The sequence below is a fragment of the Palaemon carinicauda genome, chromosome 3 (genome assembly GCF_036898095.1).
Source record: "Palaemon carinicauda isolate YSFRI2023 chromosome 3, ASM3689809v2, whole genome shotgun sequence".
NCBI classification, from domain to species: Eukaryota; Metazoa; Arthropoda; class Malacostraca; order Decapoda; family Palaemonidae; genus Palaemon; species Palaemon carinicauda.
In genome coordinates, this window is record NC_090727.1 from 150,472,131 (window position 1) to 150,497,924 (window position 25,794).

Genomic DNA, 25,794 nt, shown 5'->3' on the forward strand with positions numbered 1-25,794 from the left:
AGTTAGGAAAAATACAAATTATATACGAATTTGTCATTTGTTCTGTAACTGGAATACAAACCACGCTATTTAATAGGGGTAACTCACCCATTAGGTAGGGTGGACGTCCCAGCCAATCTGGCTTTTGGGTTTACCCGGGGGCTCCTTATCTGAGTATGTCAGTACTCAAAAATAAGTTTTCCCTGCACCTCGCTAAAACCTTGCTACGCAATGTCCATGGCCTACACAAGCTGTGTGTTGAGGTATATAGAAGTGTGACCGTCCAGGTAAAGTTATACAGAGTTCTTTAGAAGGAAAAACTGTGTAACTAGGACTTTCCCAATACCACCTCGTCAGGGTATGGGGATGCTATAGTATCAGTCTTAATACTAGGTACACAAGGGAGCATGGTTTACCTGCAGTTGTTTGAGGTCAGCTGTGCAGGGAACCCAGGATACTGCTTTCTACAAGAGAGGGGAGGATGAAGAAAAGAATAAGAGCCAGTCAAACCTTTTCATTCATCCAGACTAAAATGGGTAACGATGCCCTCAACCTTCCGCTACTTGTCAAATAAGGAGCTTGAGGTCTTAAACCAGATGTTGTGCAGCCACTACAGGACCGATAGAGAACGTATCGAGTCTCCTGTGGGTCACGTCTTGCAGGTAGTGGGATGTGAATGTGGTCTGACAATTCCACACCCCAGCTTGAAGAACCTGCATCACTGAGAAGTTTCTCTTCAACGCAAGGGACGTAGCTACGCCCCTGACATCATGAGCTCTGGGGTGACGTGAAGGAGGAGGGTCTGGATTCAATGCATGGTCTATGACCTTGCGAATCCATGTTGAGATGGTGTTCTTGGTGACCCTCCTCTTGGTCCTTCCTGTGCTGACGAATAGTGCAGCCACACGGGGATGGGCTGCGGATGTTCTCTTAAGATACAGCCTCAAACTCCTCACTGGGCATACTAAGAGATGGTTTGGGTCATCTGTTACAGAACAGGGACTAGAAATCCGGAAGGAGTCGAATCGTGGATCCGCTACTCCTGGATTCTGAGTCTTAGCAATAAACTCAGGGACGAAGCTGAACGTTACCTCTCCCCATCCACTTGAATGGGCAATGTCGTATGAGAGACGAAGTTCACCGACTCGTTTGGCCGAAGCCAAAGCTAGCAGGAACACCTTCTTCCAAGTCAGGTGGCGATCAGTTGCCTGGCGTAATGGTTCATAAGGTCTCCTAAGAGACCTGAGAACTCGAACCACGTTCCATGGAGGAGGTCTCACTTCTGACTGAGGACAGGTAAGTTTGTAACTCCGTATGAGTAAGGAAAGTTCTAGCGATGAAGAAATGTCCATTCCTTCAAGTCTAAAGGCGAGGCCTAAGGCTGAGCGGTAGCCTTTTACTGCCAAGACTGACAGGCGCATTTCTTCATGCAAATACACGATGAACTCCCTTATTGCTGGAATAGTGGCATCGAGAGGAGAGATACCCCTTCCACAACACCAACCACAGAAGACTCTCCACTTTGCCTGGTAGACTGCTGCTGATGACTTTCGCAGGTATCCAGACATCCTAGTTGCAACTTGTTGCAAAAATCCTCTCTGAGAGAGGAGATGCTAGATAGTCTCCAGGCATGAAGTCGTAGCGAAACTACGGCTTTGTGGAATATGTTGGCATGTGGTTGTTTGAGTAGATTGTGTCGTGGAGGGAGTTCTCTTGGGGACTCCATTAGGAGCTGCAGAAGGTCCGGAAACCATTCTGCGTGATGCCATAGCGGAGCTATGAAGGTCATAGAAAGATTGACCGATGTTCTGGCGCCTTGAGTACCCTCCTCATCAGACAGAACAGGACAAAAGCGTAAACGTCGATGTTGTCCCACCATTGTTGGAATGCATCTTGCCAGAGAGCCGTGGGGTCTGGGACTGAGGAACAATACAGCTGGAGCCAGAAGTTCAGGGCCGTTGCGAAGAGCTCCACAGTCGGAGAACCCCACAAAGTCAGGACTTTGTTGGCTACTAGATGATCCAAAGACCACTTGGTACTCACTATCTGAGATGCTCTGCTCAGGTTGTCAGCGAGCACATTCCTTTTGCTTGGAATGAAGCGTGCCGATAGTGGTATCAAGTGGATTTCGGCCCATCTCAGTATCTCTACTGCTAGATGGGATAGATGCTGTGAAAAAGTACTTCCTTTCTTGTTGATGTAATCCACTACTGTGGTGTTGTCGCTCATCACCACCGCTGAGTAGGCCGCCAGGAACTGTTGGAACTGTTGAAGGGCCAGAAAGACGGCCCTCATCTCTAGGAGATTTATGTGGAGGTACTCTTCTGACTCTGACCAGAGGCCTGAGTTCGTGTGGTGCAGCACGTAGGCCCCCCACCCTTTTTTTGAAGCGTCTGAGAACATCATCAAATCCGGGGGGAGGACAAGAAGATCCACTCCCTTTCGTAGGTTCTCGTCTGCCACCCACCACTGGAGGTCCGTCAGTTCCGCTGATCCCATGGGGATCCGGAAGTCCGTGGAATCGCGAGTCTGATTACACCGGGACTTGAGTCGCCACTGGAGGGATCTCATCCTGAGGCGACCATTGGGAACTAGACGGGCCAGTAATGAAAGGTGACTGAGGAGACGTAACCACGTTTGGGCTGGAAGTTCTTCTCGCCTGTGAAAAGGTCTTGCGACCTTCCTCAGCCTTGTAATCCTGTCATCTGATGGGAGTGCTTTGTGGAGATTGGTGTCTATAATCATGCCTAGGTATACCAGTCTCTGTGTAGGAAGCAGGGATGACCTCGAGATTTACCATGATCCCCAGATTTTGGCAAAGTCTCAGAAGTTTGTCTAGGTGTTGAAGAAGGGTTGATAGAGTCTGCTAGGATTAGCCATTCGTCCAGATAACGGAGGAGATGGATGCCAATCCTGTATGCCCAAGATGACACTAGGGCAAACACTCTGGTGAAAACTTGAGGTGCTGTGGAAAGACCGAAGCACAGCACCTTGAACTGGTACTTTCTGTTTTCAGGGCTGAATCTTAAGTACTTCCTTGAAGCCTTGAAGATGGATGGACTGGGATCTGGAAGTAAGTGTCCTTTAGGTCCAGTGTACACATGAAGTCCTGAGGTCTTACCGCTAGTCTGACCGTGTCTGTCGTTTCCATGCTGAACGGAGTTTGTTTGACAAACTTGTTCAGGGCTGAGAGGTCGATGACTGGTCTCCAGCCTCCAGACGCCTTTCTTACAAGAAAGCGTCAACTGAAGAAGCCTGGGGACCTGTCGAGGACCTCTTGGAGAGCACCCTTCTTCAACAGGGTCTGGACTTCTGGCCGAAGGGTTTGCCCCCTTGCCGATCCCATGGCAAGGGAGTCTATTGACACTGGATTCCTGGTCAGGGGAGGGAGAGATGTTATGAACGGGATGCGATATCCTAGACAAATCACGGAGATTGTCCAGGAATCGGCCCCGAGTTGCTTCCACCTGTCTGAGCAACTTTGTAGGCATCCCCCCACTGGTGGAGACGCAGGGGGAGTGCCTATCCTAGCATTTGCGGCCTCGGCTGCTCCCTCTAGGATTCTTTCCTCCCGTGGAGGACTTTTTGCCTGGGATTATTAGACACTGTTGTCTTCGCTGCTGGTTTCGTCATCGTGGTCTTGGTTAGACGGGACTGCTGAGGTGCTGGAGGTTTATAGGGCTTGGATGTCAAAGCCCTATGGAGGAGGGAGTCTCGATGAGACTTCCTCCACCTCTCAGCAGCAAGTTCCACGTCCTTAGGCTTAAAAGGGTGGGCCCCCTCTAGGAAGGAATGTCTAAGCCTATTTATCTTGACACTGGGGACCTGTTGGTGGAACCTCTCAGACACTGCATCTCGACGTTTTAAGATGGTGTTTGCCCACAAGTTAGAAACTTGGTGGGCAAGAAACTTGATTGTGCGAGTGCCTGCGAGGAGAAAGGTCTCCATTGCCTTCCTGGTACTCTCCTTAGAGAAATCCTCAGATCGTACCAGGATTCCCAAGGTCCCTAACCAGATGTCCAGCCACGAAGTAGCTTGCATCGCATACTTAGTGACCTTTCCCTGGTTAAGGACTTAGGCCGCCGAGAACGAGACCTGCCGGTTGGAGATTCTCTCAAGAGGGATTCCTCTGGTTAGCTCTTCCAGAGAGTGGGGAAGTGGAAGAGCTGAACTGGGCTCCTCCAGGATCTCAGAGTATCTCCTCTGCTGTACATGAGGAGGTGGGAGGAGCTTGCTCGTAGAGCCGGCACGGTTGGAGGAGGCAAAGTCGTAGAGCTTTTGGGCGATCTTATCCCTGGTACTCTTCAACCCCTGAGACTAGGGCAGGGCTGCACTGGTCTTTGAGGGTTTCTGAGTGCCGAAGAGGCAGTCTAAGACCGTGTCCTTGCCCTCTCGAGGGGGTATCTCTGGGTCGGAAAACCCGTTGAGAACCCTCATCAGAGTCAGAACCTGCCAGAATGCATGTTCTGACTCTTGTTGCTCTCCTGATGTTATACTTGCAGCGAAGTCTCCTTCTATCCCCAAGGGCTCTTCTTGGGGTGAGTCGTGGACATTCCTCGAGTGGCTGGCTGTCTCCGTTCTTGTAGTCTTGGTGGAGGACTTTGGCAGAGTCTTGGAGTCTTTGGACTCCTTCCAAGGAAGGAGGTAAGACTCCAACATCGAAGGCCTGTGTGTTGTGTCCCTCCTGATCTCTGACTGAGGGGAACTCTCCTCGTTAAGGAAGGTTTCCTTCAACGGTGGAATGGAGGAGTGCCTCTCCTCACGCGATTCCCATGGTGAAGGATGGGGTTGAGTACCCTCTTCATCAGACAGGAAGGGAGAGTATCCCTGGGCAGATACTGGAGGGATTAGCCTTGATGGTCTGCTCGGAATCAGCTTCACCCTCGAGGAAGTGATCTCGTCGGAAACAACTCTTTTCCTCTTCAAAGGGGTAGAGGAAGCCATGGTTCTGTGTCGTGAGTCCAGAGCTATAGGCTGCTCTGACGAGCAGCCGGATAGGACAGGCTTGAATAACTGTGTTACAGCTCTGACAAGGTCACTGACTGACTGATGCACTGTCAGAGAGATCGCCTGAAGGGAAAGCAATCAAAGACTCACTACGAGAGTCACCGTAATAGGTGGGTCTGCCTTAGAAGGCAGTTTAGGGATCCTGAACCCCTCTGCTGGTGCCCATTTCCCCTCTCCCCCAGGCCGCGCTGGAATGCATTTGCGGGAAGGGGAATGAGGCGATGGTGACCTTGCCGGGTATAGTTCCTGCTCCCGTGCCTGTTGGCACGTGCGTGCGGGAGAATATTGGAGTGCGGCGGGCGCACAGGAGAGTATTGGCGCGAGTAGGCGAAAATTGGGGCGCAGGCGGGCATGTGTTGGCGAGTGCGCATGCCTGCGTGTTGTGTCCCTCCTGATCTCTGACTGAGGGGAACTCTCCTCGTTAAGGAAAGTTTCCTTCAACGGTGGAATGGAGGAGTGCCTCTCCTCACGCGATTCCCATGGTGAAGGATGGGGTTGAGTACCCTCTTCATCAGACAGGAAGGGAGAGTATCCCTGGGCAGATACTGGAGGGATTAGCCTTGATGGTCTGCTCGGAATCAGCTTCACCCTCGAGGAAGTGATCTCGTCGGAAACAACTCTTTTCCTCTTCAAAGGGGTAGAGGAAGCCATGGTTCTGTGTCGTGAGTCCAGAGCTATAGGCTGCTCTGACGAGCAGCCGGATAGGACAGGCTTGAATAACTGTGTTACAGCTCTGACAAGGTCACTGACTGACTGATGCACTGTCAGAGAGATCGCCTGAAGGGAAAGCAACCAAAGACTCACTACGAGAGTCACCGTAATAGGTGGGTCTGCCTTAGAAGGCAGTTTAGGGATCCTGAACCCCTCTGCTGGTGCCCATTTCCCCTCTCCCGCAGGGCGCGCTGCAATGCATTTGCGGGAAGGGGAATGAGGCGATGGTGACCTTGCCGGGTATAGTTCCTGCTCCCGTGCCTGTTGGCACGTGCGTGCGGGAGAATATTGGAGTGCGGCGGGCGCACAGGAGAGTATTGGCGCGAGTAGGCGAAAATTGGGGCGCAGGCGGGCATGTGTTGGCGAGTGCGCATGTCTTGGTGCGTGTGCATGGGAGAGACCTGGCGCGCAGGAAAGCGCTGGATTGCGTGTGTTGGTTGCACGCGTGTAGGCGTGTGATGACGCGTGCACGCAGGAGTCATAGTGCGTCGGTGAGTGCTGGCGCGCAGGAAAGTGCTGGCGCGCAGGAGAGCACTGGCACGTAGGTGAGTGTTGGCGCGCGGGAGAGCGCTGGCGCGTAGGAGATTGCCGACGCGCCGGAGAGTGCTGACGTGCCGTAGATCATGGGTGCGCAGGAAGGCGCTGGCGTGTGGGAGACCCTGGGCATGTGAGCATGTGAGCACAGGGCGTGCAGGAGAGCGTTGGCGCATGATGTTGCTGATGTCTATGAGGGTGAGCAGGTGAAGGGCGGGCCGAAGCGCTCTAGTGCTGACGCGCAGGCTGTGGATGACGAGCTGCTGGTGTGCGCTGATGTCCCGTAGGTTGGCGAGCTGCAGGGCGATGGCACACAGCTGCGCACTTTGGTAGAGCCTCAGGAGGCTTTACTGGGGACAGGAACGGTGATGGAAGGTCGGCAGGTCTGAAGGGTGGATGGTCAGGAGCTGGGATGTGCACTTTGTAAGGGCGAGCATCCACCAATGGGGATCGCGATCGATCCGCAGAGAGGTCCAGGACCGAAGTTACAAGACTAGTAGCAGGAGCAGTGACGGTCGAAGGTCAGATGACTGCAGCGGAGGCTCCTCTGCAGGGGACGGCTGTGACAACAAAGCAGACAAACCAAAGAGGCGCCTCTTCACTGATGGTGAAGGGAGACCTCTAAGGCAAAATGGAGGATGAGCTTTCTGACAAAGGCGCTCTCTGGGGGCCGTTGGATCAGCAAGCTGACTGTGCGCCGCAGCAGTCCTCCGAAGAGGAGTCTGTATGAGTGAACTCCCCCAAGGGAGAGAAACAATCGTAGGAGACAGACGTTGGACTTACTTTACCCCTCGAAGGATGTTCAGGAAAAGGGAAAACTAAGTCGGCAGCAACCGCTGGAGAGTCTGGAGGGGCAGAGGAGTCGGATGACATTAAGTGTGACACCTCTGACACTACAACGTCGACGAGGGCCAGAGGATCTACCTCTGACGGCGACGATGACTGCTGAACAGTACCACCCATATGGATGAACTGTAGCAAAGCTTCCTTGGAGGGAGGACCCATGAGCCCAAAGGAAGACCAAATCTGCAACAAATGGGTTAGTGACAAGGCCTCACCCGGGGGGAGAGGTGGGGCCACTTCGCTAGGGGAAGCAACACCATCTCTCGAGGACCGGGGTTGGCCTACATTAACTTAGTCTACGCTACTACTCGACGGTCTCTCGTAAGAGACCGAACAAGTAGGAGCCTCGGAGGAGGGTCGGGAGACGGAAGAAGAGGCCTTGGGTTTTCCTACCTTCGAAGGAGAAATATCCCGCTTGGACTTCTTCTGCCGTCGCCCAAATCTCTCCCACTGGGAGGAAGACCACTCCCTACACTCATTACACTTATTTACACTATCACTCCGTTGACCTCTGCATATAGGATAAAGGGTGTGAGGATCAGTCTCCACCGCCGACATAAACGTTCCATAAGGGCGACCGGAGAGTCCAGGACAGGTGCGCATGGCCACAGAAGTCAACTTCACAAACACACACTAGAGAAAAGAAAAAGCAAAAAGACAGATTTATGGCTGCCAAATAAGACGAGGATGAAGAGCGGCAACTTCCGTTCAGCATTCAAGCCGAAAGCAAAGTGGGCTCAATCACAGGTGTGTGAGGGGGGGCGGTAGCAAACTACCCTCCCCTACCCCAGCTAACTAGCGGTATGGGTAGATAACCCTCGCTAAATTTTAATGGCTCGTCATTTCAGCTACGTCGAAAGTAATATGACAAATTCGAAGATAATTTGTATTTTTCCTAACCATACAAACCTTAGCTATTTACAAAGGGTTATTACTTTTAGCGTAGCTGAAATGGCGAGCCATTAGAATTTAACGAGGGTGTATTACCCCCGCGCTAGTTAGCGGGGGGGGGTAGGGGAGTGGTAGCTAGCTACCCCTCCTCCCCCTCACACACAGGTGAATACTCACTTTCACTTAGAGGTAGGACTTGTCTTGGGGGACAGGGCTGGCGGGCAAATATGTGTAAATAGCTAAGGTTTGTATGGTTAGGAAAAATACAAATTATCTTCGAATTTGTCATTTGTTCCGTAACCGAAATACAAACCACGCTATTTACAAAGGGTGACTTATCCCTTAGGAAGGGTGGAAAGTCCCCAGCCATACTGGCTTTGGCTTTACCCGGGGACTCAGAATCCGAGTGAGTCGCACTCGAGAAAAGGAGTCCCTGCACCTCACAAGTTCCTTGCACCGCACGGAACCATGTGGCCTACGTAAGCTTGTGTGTGAAGGAAGAAGTGTGACCCGTCTTAGGCAGTTGACCTGGAGTTCCAGAAGGAACTCTGGGTTAAGACGTTCCCAATACCACCTCGTCAGGGTATGGGGGACGCGACAGTATTGACTCAATACTCGGAACACAAGGAAGCATGGTTTACCTGCAGAGGTTCGAGGTCAGCTATGCAGAGACCAGGATGCTGCTTCCCCGTAGAGGGGATGATGAAGAAAGAAGTAAGGGCCAGACATACTTCTTTCGTTCATGCAGACTAAAACCTGATAACAATGCCCTCAACCTTCTGCTACCTGTCCAAAAAGGAGCCTGAGGTTAGACCAGCTGTTGTGTAGCCACCACAGAGCGATAGAAAACGTATCGAGACTCCTGTGGGTCACGCCCTGCAGGAAGCGGGCTGCGAAGGTCATCAGACGCTTCCAGACTCCAGCTTGTAGCACCTGCGTCACAGAGTAGTATTACTCGAAGGCGAGGGACGTTGCGATGTATCCAACATCGTGCTGTAGGGCGACGTGACGGGGGAGGGTCTGAAGACAGGTCGAGATGAATGTCCTTGAGTCCGGGCTGAAGAGGTATACTGGTGACTCTCCCCCCATGTCCTCCTTGTGTTCCCAAATCGGCTGCAACTGAGGCCAAACTGCAGCTGTTCCCAGGGCTAACCTCTCGATTCCTGTACTGGCAAGAAAGAGAAGGTCTTGGGACATCAGACACAGAATGGAGACTCAAAATCTTGAATGAATCGGACCGAAGGGTCGGGACCCTCAGATTCTGAGTCTAGCCAACAACTCAGGAGCGAGCCTGAATGTTGCCTTCCCCTCTTCCTTAGAAAGGGGGGGAGTAGTAAGAGACCAAGAAGATTGCTTACACACTGGCCGTGGCCAGAGTGAGCAGAAGACCCAGGGCGGAATACAATCCGAGGCCTGTCGTAAAGGGTCTTGAGAAGATCTCTTAAAGGACTAAAAGTCCGAGCCATGATCCAAGTTGGAGGTCTTCCTCCGACTAGGGCAGGGACGATCGTAGCTTCGCATGAGCGAGGATAGATCCAGCGGGCAGGAAAAAGTTATTCCTTTAAGCCTGAAGGTCAGGGAAAGGCTGAGCGACAGGCTTCATTGCCAAGAGCGGAAAGGAGTTTCCTCCCGCCGAAAGGCAATAAGACCGTTATTGCTGGAGAAGAGGCCTCACGGGAAGAGGTACATCTCCCACGGCACCAACCACCTTAGACTCTTCACTTTGCCTGGGAGACCCCTGTGGATGACTATCGCAGATGACGCGACCTCCGTACCGCGACTGTAGCGGGTTGTCTCTTCTAGAGGAGGAAGCGTAGTGTCTCCAGGCATGAAGCCGAAGCGACGCCCCGGTTCGGGAGAGATGTCGCAGTGTGGTTGCTTGAGTAGTCTGCGCCGTGGGAGAAGCTCTCCCGGGAGTTCCGTCAGGGGAAGCAGAGGGTCCAGAAACCGTTCTGCACATAGTCCCAGTGGAGCTCTCCCATTGAAAGGTTGACAGACAACCTGGTTTGTTGAGACCCATTGTCCGCAGACAAAAAGGAGGGAAGACGCAGGCGTCGAAGTTGTCCCACCATCACCGGAATGCATCTTGCCAGAGTCTCGGGGTCTGAGACTGGGGGGAAAACTAGCGGAAGCTTGAGGTTCCAAGCTGTCGCGATCAGGTCCCCCAGACCAGCACTTGCTGGTTACCCAAGGTCAAAGACCCCTAGGTACACTCTCTCTATGAGGCTCTGCTCGGATAGTCTGAGAGAAACATTCCCCTGCCTGGAATGAGAGAGCCGATGGTGGAATTGAGAGAATCTCAATCATCCCGATATCTCTACTGCAAGATGTGAAGGTGTGAAAATGCGTCCCCTGCTGGTTAGCATGAAGTCGACACGCAACGGGGCGACTTGGCAGGAGCGGTAGGATCTGAAGAGGGGCCAGACTAAGGCCCTTAAGCCTGCCTGAATGATGGAGAGGTATCCTTCAGGTCTTGACCATAGGCCTGGACCGGAACATGCCCCCCCCCCCCCCCCCCCCTTTCCTTTGACGAGTCCGAGAACCGCATCAAGAATGTGGGGAAAGGACGAGAATATCCACTACCATCAAGAGGCTCCATAGGTCAACACCCATTGCAGGTTTAATAGTTCCGCTGGTCCCATAGGGCCAGGGAGTCAAGTTAAACATTGCCTGAAGCCACCGGAACTTGGATCGCCCCACATGGAACTTATCCTGAGGCGACCGTTCGGACTATAAACGGGTCAATGAGGAAAGAAGAACTAGGAAACGTTCCAAGGTAGGGCTGAAAACTCTGCTTGACTGAAAACAGGTACTGCGACTCTCCTCAGTCTTGCCACGGTGAACCGAAAGGAAGGCTCGGAGGATGTGGTAACAGAATCTGGCGTCCCCAGGTGGCCACCCATCCAAGTACCGACGTTGCTTAACCTCGCTGGACGGACGAGAAGCGGGGTTCCAACGTGGTAAGGCGGTTGACTCAATATCATGGCCAGATACTCCAGATGTTGAGGCAGAGGAAGAGAAGGCTCCAAGCAAAATACCATGAGCCCACACTCATGGTCAGCATTCGGAAGCTTTTCCCGGCGCTGAAGAAGGTCGAAACCCGAGCCTACCGGAGTTGACCAGCCCTCCAAACAGCAGAGGAGGCGGAAGTCTGCACCTGAGCGGCCAAGAGGAAGGCAGGGAGAGTTCTCTGGGGAAACAAACCTGCTATGCCACGGCGGGATAGCCACACTGCATCATAAGCAGGAATACTTGCAGTTTAGGCTGAATTCGACGAGCACCCTGGAAGATGGATGGAATGGAAACTGAAAGTACCCGTCCTTCCGATCCAGGGTTAAAGGAGTCCTGTCGCCTCGTTACCAGTCTGATCGATTCTGCTGGTCTACGCTGGCCGAAGTTTGTTCGACAAACTTGATCAGGGCTGAGAGGTCGACTATGGACATCCCCTCTCAGATCCTTCCTTACAAGAAAGGATCGACTGAGGGGGCCGGGGGTGAAGCCGTCGATGATCCTAAGGAAGACCTTCGTCTAAGGTATGGATCATTCTGCCCAACCGGGCAACTCTGCTGATGCTATGGCATAGAGGTTCAGAGACACTGAATTCGCTGACAGAGACGGCAGGCGCGATATCCTTGGCTACTCACAGAGATTGTGCGGGAATGGGCATCGGGAAGCTGTCATTCGGATGAGTAACCTTAAGCATCCTCCCAGCGAAAAAACCTGCAATCCTAGAGTTCGTGAACTCCTTTTAGGACTATGCCCCCCCGGGGGAGTCTCCCGTGCCATCTGTTCCTGACAGGAGGAAACTACAATTGGACACCTTGTCCCAGTTGTCGTAGCCGATAACTTAGGCCGACGTGGTTGAAAGAAAAGGGAGCTGGAGTCCTGCAGAGTCTGGAAGAAAGCGCCTTGGAGGAGTGAAACCGGAAGTCGATTTACTCCGCACAGCAGATGTTTAAGTCTCTGTCCTTGGGCAAAGACAAAACTCTCCTCAAGGATGGAAGGGTGTCTGAGGTCGTTGACCTCCACAGATGAGACACCCGAAGGAAGCCTTCAGTCAGTGCGTCCAGATGGTACAACATCGAGCTTGTCCGCAAGTAGATACTTAACGACGAAAGGCCAAGGTGCCTGAGCTCGAGAGGAGGAAAGTACCCTTGATCTTCCTGTAGCTTCCTTGAACCAAACCTCGGGCCGTAACCGAGGAGGGAAAGAACCTGGTAAGCTCCCAGAGGAAGAGGTAAGCAGTCACCCCTTGTCCGATGGAGAAATCTTCAACGGAAAGCCCCCCCGCCAAAAATCCTTCCAGGGCGGGAGAAGGAGAGAGTACTCGTGCAGGAGAGGGGACCCTCGAGACCGACCTCTTGGGAACCAACTTCGCCCTGGGGGAAGTCACCACGAAGTCCACTCCTCTCTTTCTCTTCAGCGTAGGAGAGACAGCCGCTGGTTTGTTACCCTGGCCGGTGAGTGCTGGTTTCATAAACCTCATTAACGCCCGTGCCAGCGGATCAAACCATGTCTGCTGCTCCAAGGACACAAGAGTCCGAAATCCTCGCTAAGGTGAAAGGGATCGGGCGATCCTTTGGAGAGGACACGACGGTTCCTGCCTGAAAAGAAGGTGGGAAGAATGCTGTACTGACCTGTCTTCGTCCTGCACTACCAACCTGTGCTTGGATGGAGGTGATCCCGAGTGCCGCCTAGGAGCACGCGTCCCTGCTGCTACCACCGGCTGTGGAATTCGCCGCGAACTATGGTCGCGCGAGGGCGAACGGTCGCGCAAAGGCGAGTGGTCGCGCGGGCGCGCAGGCGAGTGGTCGCGCGGGCGCGCAGGCGAGCGGTCGCGAGGGCGCGCAGGCGAGCGATCGCGCGGGCGCGCAGGCGAGCGATCGCGCGGGCGCGCAGGCGAGCGATCGCGCGGGCGCGCAGGCGAATGGGCGTGACGGCGAGGGATCGTGCTGCCGCGTAGGTGAAGAAGATCGCTGGCGGTAAGCGATGGCGAGCAGCATGTGTAGGTGAATGATCGCGTGATAGGGTGCGATGGTGATCAGCATCCGCAAGAGGGCGAGCGTTCAGGGTTGTGCGATGAGGAGCAGCATGCGTAAGCGGGCAATCGTGCAGGGTTGTGCGATGGCGAGCAGCATGCGCAGGTGAATGATCGCGTGAAAGGGTGCGATGGTGATCAGCATCCGCAAGAGGGCGATCGTTCAGGGTTGTGCGATGAGGAGCAGCATGCGTAAGCGGGCAATCGTTCAGGGTTGTGCGATGGCGAGCAGCATGCGCAGGTGAATGATCGCGTGAAAGGGTGCGATGGTGATCAGCATCCGCAAGAGGGCGATCGTTCAGGGTTGTGCGATGAGGAGCAGCATGCGTAAGCGGGCAATCGTTCAGGGTTGTGCGATGGCGAGCAGCATGCGCAGGTGAATGATCGCGTGAAAGGGTGCGATGGTGATCAGCATCCGCAAGAGGGCGATCGTTCAGGGTTGTGCGATGAGGAGCAGCATGCGTAAGCGGGCAATCGTTCAGGGTTGTGCGATGGCGAGCAGCATGCGCAGGTGAATGATCGCGTGAAAGGGTGCGATGGTGATCAGCATCCGCAGTTGAGGGTCGCGCGATGGCGATCAGCATCCGTAGTTGAGGGTCGCGCGATGGCGATCAGCATCCGCAGTTGAGGGTCGCGCGATGGCGATCAGCATCCGCAGTTGAGGGTCGCGCGATGGCGCTCAGCATCCGCAGTTGAGGGTCGCGCGATGGCGATCAGCATCCGCAGTTGAGGGTCGCGCGATGGCGATCAGCATCCGCAGTTGAGGGTCGCGCGATGGCGATCAGCATCCGCAGTTGAGGGTCGCGCGATGGCGATCAGCATCTGCAGTTGAGGGTCGCGCGATGGCGATCAGCATCCGCAGTTGAGCTAGTAGCTGGCGAACCATGTTCCTTCAGAAGTGTTGGAGAACGTTGGCGTGCCAGCTGTAACACACGTGGGCGATCCGGAGATCGCTGGCGAGCTGATGATCGCTGACGAGCTGACGATCGCTGGCGAGATGATGATCGCTGACGAGCTGATGATCGCTGACGAGCAGAAGGCTACGCGTGGAAGCCTGCTCAAAGAAGAAGAGTCCTTGACCCCGACCTGAACCGAAGTTCTAGATCGCGAGGGCGAACGTGGGCGCACAGGGCACGTAACAGGAACCGCAGGGAAGATCATCTTGAAAGCGCTGACGAACAGGAGAGCGCTGACGAACAGAAGGGCGCGCAGGGAAACCCTGACACGCAAGGGAAGAACCCCCGTGGGGGCAACCCTTTGCCCCGAAGGGATCGATGTCCGCCGGGAGACTGATGTCCGTCGGAAGACCGCTGTCCGTCGGGAAGACCGTTGTCCGTCGGGAAGACCGTTGCCCGTCGGAAGACGAGATTAGACTGCTGTCCATCTGCACCAAGACGGAAGATCGAGAAAAAGAAGTTGTAGGCTGCAAACGGAGATTCAAAAAGGCGCCTCAAGCACCCTTATAGGGAGATGAGAGGCCCTTACGACGAGGCGGACGGAGGGCCTTACGGCGAGGGAGGCCAACAGCAACAGCAACAGAAGAAACCTCCGAAGAGGAGTCTCTATGAGTGTACTCTCTCGCGAACGAAAGAGAAACACTTCGTGGAAGAGACTGGTCAGCCAGTGACCTAAAAGGGGCAATCCTCCGAAGAGGAGCTCCTGCAGTTGCCCAGCCCCTTGAGCGAAACTGCAGGTGCGACCGCTCAGCACCAAGAGCATAGTCGCACGAAAAAAAGGCAAGAGAAGAACCCCCCAAAAGAGGAAAAGCTCAAGCCTGGACAGGAAAAAAAACTTCCCTCGGAAGGAAAGTTATCCGCCCAAGGAGGCAAGCCTCCTGACTGTTCTAAAATGAACTGGAGAGCTGTCCGTCGACACGGGAGTACTACCAGTAGAAGGAGACACGCCCCTGACGACAATACAAGGGGGGAGGCAGCAACAGCCGAATCCCCAGGACTCAACCAGACAGCTCACACCGTTGCTATATTACAGAAACGAACTAGATCGGTAACTGTAAAAAAATAAAACAAATAATATTAGTACACATTCATTCCCCCGGGAAGGCTCCGAAGAGGAATCCCGAGGAAAAGGAACAAGAATTACACAACAGGCACGTGCCCTCACAACCACTTACACTCGCGGAAGGAGAGCTGTAACCAAAACAGAATTATAACAATTATAATTATGTAACTATGTAATTATGTAATTTAAAAATGAATGAACACTAAAGAAAAAACGAAAACCCCGAAAGGAATCGTTCTACAAGCTGAAAAATTAACAACTACAATTAGATTCATAAACTAATTGAGACAAAATGTACGGCGTAGCAACCCCACCCACACGGGAAGGAAGCTACAAGGGCGTAGTAAAACATAGTAAAAGGGTGAACGACCTCAAGAGAGAGAGAGAGAGAGAAAGACCGAAGTCAAACTCGATCGCAACCCATAAAATTAGGCCGTGGTGGCCTAACTGCCGAGGCCTCCACGTAGATATCGTACACTACACACACACATCTGAAAAGGAAACTTACTTATTTCTATACTCAAATATATATACAAACATGAAAACATGTTTACATATATATTGAGTAAAAGAAAAGTAAGCGATTAAGTAAAGACAAAACAGACAATGGCTGCCAAGCGAGGACCAAGACAGAGACGTCTGTCACAGTCCGAGCCAAAAGTGAAAGTGAGTATTCACCTGTGTGTGAGGGGGAGGAGGGGTAGCTAGCTACCACTCCCCTACCCCCCCCCCGCTAACTAGCGCGGGGGTAATACACCCTCGTTAAATTCTAATGGCTCGCCATTTCAGCTACGCTAAAAGTAATAACCCTTTGTAAATAGCGTGGTTTGTATTTCGGTTACGGAACAAACCGTAATTAATAGCGTGGCTTGTATTCCAGTTACGGAACAACTAAGGATTTTGATGGTGTGATAAAGTGAAGGAAGGAGGCCATGGTGGAGGAAGATACTTTTGATAGAAATAGTTGGAAAATACATATCAAGGCAACAGACTTGCTAATTTAAGGATAACTGTGAGGATGACAAGTGAAGTGTACTGTAGATGGAGACATTTGAGAGGAATTGCCACTTGCAATCTGAGTAGTTACTGGTAGAGAACTAAGGATAACATTACAAAACAAGTAAAACTGTACAGGTTGCAGACTAGAGGTATTGCTAATAACGAAAAACCCTACAGGCTTATGTCTTTGACAAACATGTAGAGAAACAAGTATGGCAGTAGATACTGTAATCTTTCTTTGCACTACTAAGACAAAATATACTACATCAAGGTATTTCTTCTTTTCTAAATTACATCGCAAAATGATGGGTCAACTGAGAGATTAATAAAATAAAAACTGGACAATAAAAGTAACAATAGCATCCATAAGCAATGCCAGATAATATATACTGTAATGCATTTGTAAATAATGGCAGCTAGAATATTTCAGATCAAAGTTAATTTTTAAGGTAATTAATATTCAATCTATACAGTACAGTACTGTAGTATGTATCAAAAAAATTCAATAGGCAATGAACTCATAATTCATAAAATGGCTGCCACACCATTATTCCATCAAGAACAGCGGTTGAATGTCAACTTGGGTACCAAATTTGACAGATTTGGAAGTAATTTGTATTTTTCATAACAATACAATCCTAGAGTTATTTACAAAGGGAAAAGAAATTAGTGAAATCTGGCGTACGGCTATAAAAATTTTAACAAGGTGTCAACAATCGTCCGGTTATTACCAGTTGTTGCGGCTCCTGTTCACTCATACCTTGTTCACTTTGATCATAAATGGGACTTTCTTTAGGGGGTTATGTTCGTTACATAGATAGAGAAACACTACAGTGGGTGGATGTCCCTCAACTAGCTGAAGCTTTAAACCCGGGATTGCAGCATCAAGGGAACGATAAACAATGAACCAGTTGAAAAGGTCTAGTAACAGGTTTTTAACGTTAACAACAGGGTCACCTCACCCAGTTAATTGCACTTAAAATTGGTATCAGTCCAAGATCTGGCACTTGTAGAGCAAAAAAGCCAACTACTTTTGTATTTCATAGGGGTAGAGGACCCGGGAAGGTGTTCCAGAGATATATTCTCTCGCTGCAAAAACTAGTGTTATGATCAAAGAACAGAACCTGCAGAGTAATTGCAGACTAAGGATGAACCAGGTAACTATCAGGGAGAGAGGGATCCCTAGCACTGATCAAGACAACAACAAAAGGAGTAATTCATATTATTCCCTTAATGATAATGGAGGGAGGGAGGTGCGTAGCTTTGTGCTTTGAGCACGGGACTGAGGCCACTCAACCACAGGCCTGAGGCCATCAACTGAGCATAAAATGCACAATAATGATCACAAGACATGCCATCTTCTCAACACAAGATACCACAATGTACAATATTCTGAGGAGTAGTAGTTCATTGTCCAGAAAGGAAAGGTGAAAGCAAGCATCTCAAATCTCCTAACACATGGCCAACGGAAAGTGTGCATGGTCCCGTCTGCCTCTGTCTCACCTAGTTATAAGTAACCAGGAAATCCAGTCCACAGCCTTTGAAGGACCAAGACACGGGGCTGTGGGGGCGACTGCTCCCACAGGGCCATGGTATCAGACGCCACCATGGGGTTAAGGATTGAACCACTTTGATGTCCTCCACCCCTCCTGAAGAAGAAGTGGTGGTGTTGTCAAGAGCCCTATTCTTGCATCTATGACTGGCCTTCTTTTTCTAAGCAGCATCAGAATTGGGTGAGGAAGAGGAGGGAGAGTTGGAAGAGGAATGGGAAATGAATTTCTTCTACTTACCAACTTTCACCTAAGTTCTACAAGTAGAGAAGTCAAGGTCTAAGCCACCATTGTAAGGAACCCTCTTCTCAACACGGGACAAAACAATACCCCATTCAGAGAAGGGAGCAGAGTCCACCATCCAAATAGAGGGGTGACAGAGTATGTCCAAGCTGATCCTTCACAGGGTAACAGAAAGTGGATACAGGCTCGCACGGGGTTGTGCATTTCCGGGTTACCAGGTAGCCATGGTAACCTGGGTTATGGGGCTGCAGGTCTGGTCCAGTGCATCAATCCCAGGACTGTGGTACCGGACCATCTGGTTGTCGTCCATCCAGCCCCTCAGCAAGAGTCCCGACTTTCATCTATGGCTGGCCTTCAAGGAATTTTTAAACTTCTTAAAAAAAAGTCTAAGAATCAAAATAGCAAGAGGAAGAGAAGGACGAGAAAGAGCCGGTAGAGGGAGGGGAAATAATCACTCTTTCCACTTACCAATTTTCTCTTCTGGATCTGCAAGCAGAGTTGCTATTAATCAATAGCTCTGGGCAACCATCGCCAATAAAGTTCCCCCAGGGGGAAAAACCACAAGGAAAGCTCAGACGGGAATCACAATAATGGGGGGGGGGGAGAGAGTGTCACAGGGGAAGCTGCAAGCATCTTACTGGCACTCGTAACAGCACAGACAAATAGGCTGGATTCGGGCAGAGAGGAATGGAGCTGCCTCCCATTTGCCTGTTCCCCCAATTTTATCTTCTTTTTTTCAGGGCTGTTGAGTTCATCTAAATGTTGTGGGAGACACCTTTTCCATTTCCTTGTTTTTGAGACACCAGAAAAGATCTGATGGTGTGTGTCCTGATAGTTAGAAAGCTGATGACAGGGAAATAGATGAACTTTGCCAAAGAGTAAGATTGAAACCAGCAATAAAAAAAAGACTAATCGCAGAGACAGTGAGGTTAATAACCCTTTGTCATTTACTAAACCTGCCATTAAAAGGAAAATGGATTTGATGAAAGAGATAGTAAAATATTAAAAACTTTGTTAAAGATTAAGGGTAAAGAGGGATGTAAGAAATGAAAGTAAGATTCTGGAAAATATAGTACTGTACTTGCACAGACATTACTCAGTGCTTGATTAGTGTAATGTTTCAGTGAAAACCAATATTGTGACAATTTCTTTTGAGATTTATATGGTCATATTTGCCAGTGGAATAAAACTTTCTACAAAGAGTGAAAACCACCTTGCGGTATTATGACAAAAATACAAGATCGCATCATAATACATGTTATTTGGTAGTTACGTTTGCGTAGCCTTGTTTGTGTATGTGTATTTTTGACAAGGTTGACCACATGGGTACCTTTACCATGGTTCTCAATCATTCCTTTTTTTACCTCTAAGGTAATCATCTCCCCCTTTTCTTCTTTCTCAATTATTTTAGGGGTCACTGCCTAGATGCTGTACTGTACTGTTACTCTTAACTTGATGGTGAACAAAAGCGATCCCTATTCTACAACAGAAAATGAGGTCACAACTTCATAAAAAACACTGCTTAAATATTTGCAAGATAATATAAGGTGATGTTGGTACAGTATGAGTGCTGTGGATCGAGTGAAAGAATTAAGGTCTGAGCAAGGGAGGGATGAAGGCAAAAGCGAAATAAAATGGCCTAAAAATCACGTGTATACCAAGTAGGTGGTATACGAGTGCTGTACGACCGTTTTCTAAGCACCACTTGTTAGTTTTGCTAGTATTTCTTCACAAAAAATGTTGATACGGACTAATTTTTGTTCACAGACCGATACAATGTCGTATACTGATTTGAAATTTTGTGCTCGTATACCGAAAGGCTCATATTCCGAGTTACTTATACAGTAAACGGATGTATTACTGTATTATGTGTTCGAGGTGAAACAGTGACAATTGCCTGATAATCAAAGAAGAGAGTCACTCAATAAAAATCAAATGTAAGTGATAGAACAACCCCGTAAAAGGGAAGTGCCCCAAAATGGAGCTGAATCTCTTGCAAGTTAACCACTATTAGTATGGGTATTTGGTTTAAGGAATCAGTAAACTGTAATCTAGGAAGTACAGTAAACATAACACCTCTTTAAAAAATCTTGAAACAATCAAGAATTACAAGATCCTTATTGCACTTTAAACAGCAAACAGGAAGTTTTTAAATTTTCTATTAGAATTATTTATAATACTTCTCGTCTGTCACACCTGAACAATGATTAAAATAATATTTGTAAAGAAACTTACCGACAAAGTGTGGCATCAATCTGCGTTAGTGATGGAAGAGCCAATTTGATTTTACGTCGGTAGTTGGGATCCCTTTGCAGAGGATTACCTTCCAAGTACACTGTCTGCAATCCCTTCGCATTCTCAAGTTGTTTTAAATCATTCCAGTCAGATATCTGATTACCATTAAACTGAAAATGGACAAAAGAACAATAGAGTGTGCAAGTTTCAAGTAACTAACAAAATATACTTACAAAAATTCTTAAGACTTGTAATGAAAGGTTAATAAATACCTTAATTAAAATTAATTAATAAAAATACCCTGTATTCAGTACATGTAAAGCCTCAAAACGATATAGTTACAAAAACTTATTCTTTCTTTCCAATTAGTCTGCTTAAAAAAACTGATACAAAAATTACCTCATGAAAACTAAGCTGTCTTATACAAATACTCCATTGTAGCCTATATGGATTATATGCAATTTCAATACTGATTACCTGATGTTTCACAATAAAAGTAATTAATAAAAGTGGTACAAAACTTACTTAAACAAATATTCAATAATCACCTTTTTTATATGTATGGGTATTATCTTCTAAGTGTATTTAGCATAAAAGTAGCACTTTTACGCTTTTGCATAGATGTATCATAAACAATATAAATTAAAACGGTCATTGCATCTCAATCTTCTGGCCGGATATATCAAATAATGATATTCAACAATTTCATCTGACCCACTTTCGCATGTGAACTGATAGCTTCATGTAACAACCATGTTGATAAAAGCGCATAAAAATTAACCTAATTAATGAATCTTAAGAAAAGACCAACATAAGAATTGTAGAGAACTATAGAATTTCAAAATCTTAGAAAAGGAAATAAAATGTTATTTTGATAATAAAATAAATTTTTGAATATACTTACCCGGTGATTATATAGCTGCAACTCTGTTGCCCGACAGACAACTCTACGGTAAAAACTCGCCAGCGATCGCTACACAGGTTGCGGGTGTGCCCAACAGCGCCATCTGTCGTCCAGATACCCAGTACTCAATGTAAACAAAGACTCAATTTTCTCCTCGTCCCACTGCGTCTCTATTGGGGAGGAAGGGAGGGTCCTTTAATTTATAATCACCGGGTAAGTATATTCAAAAACTTATTTTATTATCAAAATAAAATTTTTCAATATTTAACTTAGCCGGTGATTATATAGCTGATTCACACCCAGGGGGGTGGGTAGAGACCAGCAATATATGTTTACACTTTTATGAGCTAAGAGTTTTTATTTCATTTTAGAAGTTATCAAAATAACAAAAACAAAATAAATAGGTACCTGGTAAGGAAGTCGACTTGAACAATTACTCTGCCTTTTAAGTACGTCTTCCTTACGGAGCCTCACGATCCTCTTAGGATGCTGATCGACCCCTAGGATCTGAAGTATCAAGGGTTGCAACCCATACAACAGGACCTCATCAAAACCCCTAATCTAGGCGCTCTCAAGAAATGACTTTGACCACCCGCCAAATCAACCAGGATGCGAAAGGCTTCTTAGCCTTCCGGACAACCCAAAAAACAACAATAAAAACATTTCAAGAGAAAGATTAAAAGGGTATGGAATTAGGGAATTGTAGTGGTTGAGCCCTCACCCACTACTGCACTCGCTGCTACGAATGGTCCCAGTGTGTAGCAGTTCTTGTAAAGAGACTGGACATCTTTCAAGTAAAATGACGCGAACACTGACTTGCTTCTCCAATAGGTTGCGTCCATTATACTTTGCAGAGATATATTTTGCTTAAAGGCCACGGAAGTTGTTACAGCTCTAACTTCGTGCGTCTTCACCTTAAGCAAAGTTCGGTCTTCCTCACTCAGATGTGAATGAGCTTCTCGTATTAACAATCTGATAAAGTCTGACCAAGCATTCTTTGACAAAGGCAAGGATGGTTTCTTAACTGAACACCATAAAGCTTCAGATTGGCCTTGTAAAGGTTTAGTACGCTTTAAATAGAACTTAAGAGCTCTAACAGGGCATAAGACTCTTTCTAGTTCATTGCCTACGATCTCCGATAAGCTGGGGATATGGAAAGATTTAGGCCAAGGCCGAGAAGGCAGCTCATTTTTGGCTAGAAAACCAAGTTGTAGCGAACAAGTGGCTTTTTCTGACGAAAATCCTATGTTCTTGCTGAAGGCATGAATCTCACTGACTCTTTTAGCCGATGCTAAGCATACCAGGAAAAGAGTCTTAAGAGTGAGATCTTTCAGGGAGGCTGATTGTAACGGCTCCAACCTATCTGACATGAAGAATCTTAGTACCACGTCTAAATTCCATCCCGGGGTAGCCAAACGACGCTCCTTGGTGGTCTCAAAAGACTTAAGGTCTTGCAGATCTTTATGTTTGGAAAGATCTAAGCCTCTATGCCGGAAGACCGATGCCAACATGCTTCTGTAGCCCTTGATAGTGGGAGCTGAAAGGGATCGTCCTTTTCTCAGGTATAAGAGAAAAACAGCTATTTGAGCTACAGAGGTACTGGTCGAGGATACAGAAACTGACTTGCACCAGTCTCGGAAGACTTCCCACTTCGATTGGTAGACTCTAATGGAAGAAGCTCTCCTTGCTCTAGCAATCGCACTGGCTGCTTCCTTCGAAAAGCCTCTAGCTCTCGAGAGTCTTTCGATAGTCTGAAGGCAGTCAGACGAAGAGCGTGGAGGCTTTGGAGTACCTTCTTTACGTGTGGCTGACGTAGAAGGTCTACCCTTAGAGGAAGACTACTGGGAACATCTACTAACCATCGAAGTATCTCGGTGAACCATTCTCTCGCGGGCCAAAGGGAAGCAACTAACGTCAACCTTGTCCCTTCGTGAGAGGCGAACTTCTGCAGTACCTTGTTGACAATCTTGAACGGTGGGAATGCGTAGAGATCCAGATGTGACCAATCTAGGAGGAAAGCATCTATATGTATTGCTGCTGGGTCCGGGACTGGAGAGCAATAGATTGGAAGCTTCTTGGTCAGCGAGGTTGCAAAGAGATCTATGGATGGTTTTACCCCCAAGTGACCCAAAGTCTCTTGCACACATCCTTGTGGAGGGTCCATTCGGTTGGAATTACTTGCCCTTTCCGACTGAGACAATCTGCTATGACGTTCAAGTCGCCTTGGATGAACCTCGTTACTAGGGAGATGTCTTGACTTTTTGACCAGATGAGCAGGTCCCTTGCGATCTCGTACAACGTCAGTGAGTGGGTACCTCCTTGTTTGGAGATGTACGCCAAGGCCGTGGTGATGTCCGAGTTAACTTCCACCACTTTGCCTCGAAGGAGAGACTTGAAGCTTTTCAAGGCCAGATGTACTGCCAACAGCTCCTTGCAGTTGATATGCATGCTCCTCTGACTCGAGTTCCACAGTCCTGAGCATTCCCGACCGTCTAGTGTCGCGCCCCAGCCCACGTCGGATGCGTCCGAGAAGAGAACGTGGTTGGGAGTCTGAACAGCCAGGGGAAGACCCTCTCTTAGGTTGATATTGTCCTTCCACCAAGTCAGACAAGACTTTATCTTTTCGGAAACCGGGATCGAGACCGCTTCTAGCGTCTTGTCCTTTTTCCAGTGAAAAGCTAGATGGTATTGAAGAGGACGGAGGTGTAGTCTTCCTAGTGACACAAATTGTTCCACGGATGACAGCGTCCCTACCAGACTCATCCACAGCCTGACTGAGCAGCGTTCCTTCTTCAGCATCTTCTGGATGGATAGCAGGGCTTGATCTATTCTGGGGGCTGATCGTCTTGTTGTTCAGCAACGTCCTCATCAGAGGGTTCCTCATCCGAAAACTGATGAGGAAACGGCAACGGAGTGGGCAACGTCTGGCTCGCTGAGTCCGGTCGCACTGGTGGATGCATGACGGAGCCGGACGCAACATCATGGAACTGCTGCACAGTCTGTGAACTGTCAACAACCATGGGTGCGCGAGGAAGCACAGCGTCAACCCGAGACTGTCTAGACCGTCTGGGTTGTGCAGTCAACACCCTACCGGGTTGCTGAGGTTGACGCACTGCGTCAAAACAAGTCACCTCTGCTGGTTGTTGAACGTCCTGAACGTCAACAACCACCTCCGAGCGTCGCTTAACGTCAACGTGCGGCTGGCAACCCACACTGGGTCGCATCGGTGGAGGAACCACCTCAACTGGCAGACGCGAGTAGGTTACCTCAGCGTCAACAGGGCGCACAACCGACCGGTTGGAAGGTTGTTGGCCAGAAGGTTCGGTAGCAACCTTCTCCGCATTAAAGTCCTCTATCAAGGACGCAAGCTTGGACTGCATGTCTTGCAGCAAAGCCCATTTAGGGTCTACGGGAGCAGGTGTGGCAACAGACGGGGTTAGCGACTGAGGCGGTACCGCTTACCATCCCTGAAAGCCTTGTTATGCATGACATAATTGTACAGCAAAACTTCAAAGGCTCGAAAACAGCTGTGAAGTTGACCTGTAAACAACTTGGAGCGTCTCCTGGCCAGGCGCCAGGGAGAGTCTACGAGAATTGAGAAGTCTATCTGGGCAGAGGCATGAACTCCCAAGCCGAGAACTTCTCTCGTGTCATATCAGACTCTCGCTCTATAAACCAGTTTAAAAGAAGGGAAAGCAAAGGCTGTATCCCCCAAACTCCTCCTGGTGAAAAACCAGTCGCCTAGCCAACGTAAAGCTCTCTAGGAGAGCGAGAGAGCACTAGCTTAAAAACAACGGCTTCGAAGTAGCTAGGCCTAGTGTAAGCTCTGACGTTTAGGCGAACGAGGAGCAGCAGTTACAAAAAGATCCGGACAAAGATCCTTAAAAAAAATCATCATGATTTAATTAAAGTCCATAGGAGGCTAAGCAGCTTTAGGCTCCTCTCCATCTGACAGAGTCCTCAAGGGAATATCAGTAGGAGGGGGAACAGCAACTTCCTCATCTACAGGAACCTTGTCCGATAAAAGCTGAGTCTCAAGCAAGGGAGAGACCTACCATGGTGGCAATGCTTTACAAGCAGAGTCCACACTCACTGGTGCATTAGTAGCGGACCAGAACGCAACGTCATGTAACTGCTTGACAGTCTGTGAACTGTCAACAACTGAACTGTCAACAACTGAAATGTCAACCACATCAGGTGCGTGAGGACGCACAGCGTCCACTCGAGACTGCTTTGACTGCCTAGACTGAGCAGTCAAAACAACTCTAGAATGCGGAGGTTGACGCACAGCGTCAAAACAAGTCAACTCCGATTGTTAGTGAACGTCTTGAACGTCAACAGGAGCATCAGCAAGTGGCCTAACGTCCAAATGCGGCTGAAAAACCACACGAGACCGCATCGAGTGTGGTTCTAAACAACCTGACTGACGTGACTAAGCTACGCCAACGTCAACAGTAAGCACAAAGGAACGTTAGGTTGGCTGAAAGCCAGGATATCGATGAGATAAACGGCTAGACTCAACGGACTAATCGGCAGAATAGTCTTCCATAAGGGAGGCAAGCATATACTGCATGTCTTGCCATACAACCCATTAAGGATCAACGGAAATGGTTGTGGTAAGAGACGAGGGTAACGTCTGTGACCGCAACACTTTGCCAACAAAAAAAGACTCTCGGAGTCTGTGTTACGCTTTTGTTAGGCGGCGAGCAGTTATCCGATGACTGCATAGGGTCAGAGCTGTCCTAATGGTTGTAACCAGGACGCTGGACCTGTCCTGAAAGGACTGACTTTCGCTTAAGGGCTTCGAAACCTTGTGACAGGTTTCTTATGCGAAAAGCCTT

The 25,794-nt window shown here is 49.2% G+C and overlaps 1 protein-coding gene across 4 annotated transcripts in view; it reads right to left on the minus strand.

Moving 5' to 3' along the window:
• LOC137638639 (protein phosphatase 1 regulatory subunit 7-like) overlaps positions 1-25,794 on the minus strand; it is a 106,270-nt gene that overhangs the window by 35,110 nt on the left and 45,366 nt on the right. For all 4 annotated transcript variants that reach the window (XM_068370900.1, XM_068370899.1, XM_068370901.1 and 1 more), the window contains exon 8: positions 20,050-20,219. In XM_068370900.1, coding sequence (XP_068227001.1) covers positions 20,050-20,219 — 170 coding nt within the window. The remainder of the gene's footprint in view (positions 1-20,049; positions 20,220-25,794) is intronic.